The sequence below is a fragment of the Anoplopoma fimbria genome, chromosome 6 (genome assembly GCF_027596085.1).
Source record: "Anoplopoma fimbria isolate UVic2021 breed Golden Eagle Sablefish chromosome 6, Afim_UVic_2022, whole genome shotgun sequence".
NCBI classification, from domain to species: domain Eukaryota; kingdom Metazoa; phylum Chordata; class Actinopteri; order Perciformes; family Anoplopomatidae; genus Anoplopoma; species Anoplopoma fimbria.
The window spans coordinates 13567402-13572055 of NC_072454.1; the positions used below are offsets into that span (position 1 = coordinate 13567402).

General features: G+C 44.7%; 1 protein-coding gene across 2 annotated transcripts in view; it reads right to left on the reverse strand.

The window, feature by feature from the left end:
- The window catches only part of sfrp5 (secreted frizzled-related protein 5), a 13040-nt gene extending 11403 nt beyond the window's left edge, over positions 1-1637 (reverse strand). For both annotated transcript variants that reach the window (XM_054600327.1, XM_054600326.1), the window contains exon 1: positions 652-1637. In XM_054600327.1, the coding sequence (XP_054456302.1) occupies positions 652-1210 (559 nt within the window). In that variant the 5' untranslated portion in view covers positions 1211-1637. The remainder of the gene's footprint in view (positions 1-651) is intronic.
- Between the last annotated feature and the right edge of the window lie 3017 nt (positions 1638-4654).

The following is a 4654-nucleotide window of genomic DNA, read 5'->3' on the forward strand; positions in this document are numbered from 1 at the left end:
CTTTCATCCATCATCATTGGCTGAGCGGGGAAACTACATGAGCCTCACAGCCGTCTTTGGGCTCTCTCTGTGTCTGACTCTGCAGGCTCTTAAACACTCGTCTGTCTCAGTAATGTTGTTAGCGGGAGTCCCGGAATTTACAACGCAGAGACAAACTAGAATCTTTTATTTGTCAATTTGTCTGCACAACACGGGTCATGGTATAGCAGTAATTTCATCTTTTTACATGACAAGAATTAAAAAAAAAATTCAACCTATTTAAAATACTTGCTAATGTGTGTCTTAATATTGCTTACTAAAATGCTCATATAGCTCATTATAAAAACCATATAAACCATTTTGGACAGAATACTTACAGGCTAAATCATGCTAGAATTTTTTTTATTTATTGACTTATTGAACTTAAATTGATGGTATTTTATTTACTGAGCTTGTCAAATTACTTTTAGTATTTTGTAAGGACATTGAAATTACAGTCGGAGCAAAATTCAAGCTCACTCAGTAAATTAATCTACTTCTTTAGCTTCCATTCTAAAATGAAAGTTACACCATTTTGGACTTTTGTAACTTGTGTGTGTTCGTAGATGATTTTGTGTGCGAGTATGCTTGAATGAGCGTGTGTGTTGGAGTATGTGCACATAGTTGCCCTACCTGGTGGCTGGGTCGCTTGGTTCCCAGTGAACTGCATGGGGATGCAGAGGTCATTATCAATGGGAAACTTATCACAGGTCAGCATCTCTGGCCAGGGGAAGCCGTAGGTCTCCATCACCGGAGCACAGCTGTCCCTCACGGCCTCACACAGCGAGCGGCAGGGATAGATGGGCCTGTCCAGGCACACCGGTGCAAACAGCGAGCACAGGAACACCTGGGTATCAGCATGGCACCGTTTGGCCAGGAGCGGCACCCAGCTACCCGCCTGCTGCTTGACCTCTGGCATGGTCTCGTGGTCCAGGAGGTTGGGCAGCCTCATCTTTTTGTAGCCCACATTGTGGCACAGGCGCAGGTCAGCTGGTATGTCCACACACTGGGGCTGCTTGGTGTAGAAGCGGCCATTGTGGAAGTTGTCCGACTGCCAGCTGTAGTAGTCGTACTCATCTGCGGCTGAGACGGTGAGGAGGTGCAGGAGGAGGGAGAGGAGCGACAAGCCCAGTGCCAAGCTGGAGGAGCCCTGGGTTAATGCCCACCTGGGGCTCTTTTGTCCGTGTGCCATGCCTTTCTGAGCCCGAACCAACAATTCAAGAAGGTTGTATCCAAAGTCTCCAAAGTGACTCAGTGAAGACAAAACGCAGAGAGTAGAGAGGAACAAGTGGGGCAGGCGAATAAGCTGTAATCCCTTTTTTTGTCCTGAGTATGGACGCTGTGGATTGAAAACAAAGTGTTTAATTCCCTTCTTCCCTGCAGAGTCAACCCTCTAAGCCTCCCTGAAACACCTCCCTATGTGTGTATGTGTGTGTGTGTGTGTGTGCGTGTGTGTGTGTGTGTGCCTCAGGTAGTGGAGTAGGGAGGCAGCAGCCAAGGAAAGGTGAGCACAGGACTGCTTGTTTTCTAACTCTCCCTGTTCACAAGTTCTCACTGTCCTTCCCTCTCCCTCTCTTAGACCTGTCTCCAAACCCTCCCCTGCTCGCTGTCTATCAGTCTCTAGCTGTAATGAGGAGTACCTTAGGTTTTAAGAGGCATTGGTAGTTGCTCTCTGTTGCTGCCTGCCCCCTAGCAGGCACCCAGACCACTCACCTCTCTACTGGCCTCCCCTGCACTCACTCACAACAGCCTCAGCCAATCACAGACCTGGGGGGGAGGCTCCCAGCGGCCTTCAGGACACTCCTCCTACCCCTTGTTCTCCACCAAACCCCTCCTCTACAACAAGTTAACATGAGAGAGAAAGAGAGAGAGAGAGAAACTATGGCAAGTTTTTTATTTTTTATTATATAGGTCTTTCTAATATGCACAAGATTCCTCTGGTCAGAAACAAACCCACAAACACTCATAGCAGACATTGTCACCCTCTTAGTCATTTTGTTTTTCTCATACATTAGGAAACTTTATTAGAGGCTCAACCAGCTCCCTGCACATTTCTCAACACATAAAAAAAGATGTCTGCTTGCCATTCAAGCTTACTCACTTTATGAGCTCAAAACAGTCTGGTGTAACAGGCTTCCGCTGGCATCAACAGTGACAAACATGTACTCACACACACACACACACACACACACACACACACACACACACACACACACACACACACACACACACACACACACACACACACTCTCTCTCTCTCTCAAGAACAATTGCAAGTGAGAGAAATCCAAAAGAAGAAAATGAATGTAGAAGCTGAGAAAGAGCTGCAGTGAGGGTACTGAGTGTGGGCTGTGCAGCTACAGGTGGCTAGGTGGTTTACCCACGCTATGGGAGTTATGCTAATGTGTATGTCGGCTGTGAATAGAGGCACGCTGCCCCTCTGTCTCTTTCTATCAGTGCCACTGACACAGTGAGGGCCTTTGCCTTGGCAGCGAATTCTCTAGAAGGGTCACATTCAGACTCAAAGGGAGCAGGATGTGGGATTGGTGGCTCACATGGAGGGTGTTCTTGCATCTGGCATTTGATCTACGTCACGCACTTATGCTTTTCCTCATGTGAATTTGCTGTAAAAGCAGGTTAAAACAAATTATGGTGAAGAGTTTGTTTGCTGGTGCAAGCTAACATTTTATCATGATATAGAAGGATTGTCGGGACACAATCTGGTGCATACTTCGGCTGGATATACTGCTGACACTGAGATGAAGTAGATAGACGTGAGATTTTGGAGTAATATTATTATCTCTATGTGGCAGTACAAACAAGGAGAATAAGAAACCGTGTGTGTGTGTGTATGTGCGTGTGTGTGTTTTGCAAACCGTCGGAGGTGCATTTGGATGAGAACCAGGGATACTATTGTTCTTTGCCTGTAGTGTAGAGGAGGAAATTCCAGAAACAGCAGTCAGTCCATAAAAACTAATTCAATAAGAGGAAATCAAATAGATAAAAATGTGGATCAGTATCAGGCCACCAGGTACAGCAATAAAACCCTGCACATTATCTAAGCACCCATATAGTTTTACAGTATCTTGACCATACTTATTTCCCAATCAAGGGGATTAGAAATACAATCACTGTACCATCCATTTTTCTCTACTTGAGAATGGAGTTGATAATGTTTCAGCCTTATCTTCTCGAGCTACAGTTCAAATCCCTGTTGATTTATTGGTGTGCTGCAGACACTGCGGAGTGATTTTTTTATGGGAATCGAAAAGCTGCCAGCAGAACAAACAAGCTCAATCATCTCCTGGAGCAGTTCTCATAACCTGCCATGTGGAAAGATGAGACGGCGGTGATCTGAATTCACCCCTAACGTGTCGTCATCGTTACTAAAAGCATCATTGAGTGGATATAAAGATATATGTTTTGGTTTGATAAGTTTATAGCCAAAGCTAATTGACTACATTTCCTCACCCTTTTCTCTCCCATCACTCTGCTCCTGCTCTCATTGTGTTTTGTTATTCATGGATAGAAACTGCTCCGCTAACCTTTGCACCACAGCTAATCAATATCACTCACAGCTAATAATCTGTGGACCTTACTCTTTCATGAAGGGCTGGTGAGATTGTCTTGTGCACACCTCGCTATCTCTGTGACATGTGTTGTGTATTCACGTTAGTTCAGTGGTGACCTATTTTAAGACCGCTAGCGTTTCCTCTTGATACAGGCACAGTGCACTGCCTTCAAGTCGGTAACAAAAGTGTCTTTCATGGTAATCAATCAACAATGGTTGTCTCCTCTTGTTCTCCTTCCCCTAACTGGCCCCTGTGGCCAACGGCCAATCAATTCCACTCTTCAGTTTCCAGCCTTCTGATTGGACAAGGGCTATAAGATTAGGGCCAGCCTGTATTGTTGGGCCTAAAGGTTTAGCATGGTTTGAAAAGAGTGTCTCAGCAATTGTATGACTGAGTGTGTGTGTTTGAGGACAGTGATGGTGGGTACTGGTAGTTGTGTGTGTGTGTGTGTGTGTGTGTGTGTGTGTGTGTGTGTGTGTGTGTGTGTGTGTGTGTGTGTGTGTGTGTGTGTGTGTGTGTGTGTGTGTGTGTGTGTGTGTGTCAGTATGATTGTAAAGAGGAAAGGCTGAAGGGTGTGGGTGAGGTGGCCAGACGCCCAGATATGTCCTCCAAGCAGAGTTTGAATTCCAAACCACACAAGAAGATGGAGGCGATGATGTGAACGACAACAGACACATCCACATGTTGCGTGTCCTTCTCCGGCTGGACAAACTGCAGCAAGTACAGAAAAAAAAGTGTCTTTTAAGTACTCTCAGTAAACTCAGTAATCAATTACTTCTATTTTATTCAAATTAGAGTGAATAAAAACTTAAAAGTTTACTGAAATGTTTTTAAACTGCAGTATAGTACAGGTGCTATTTAAAGAAACTTTTTTTGAATATGCTGCAATGAAAAGAACGTAAACAGATTTAAAACTCAAAGTAGACATATCCATGCAAAGTTATTTAACTACAATGTACAACAAGAAAATGTTGTGGAGGAGGCTTTATCCATGCTGTTAACAGGTTTTCTCCAAGATTAAACCCCCACCTCCTCACCACACACACCTCCCAGCGTCGCAATGC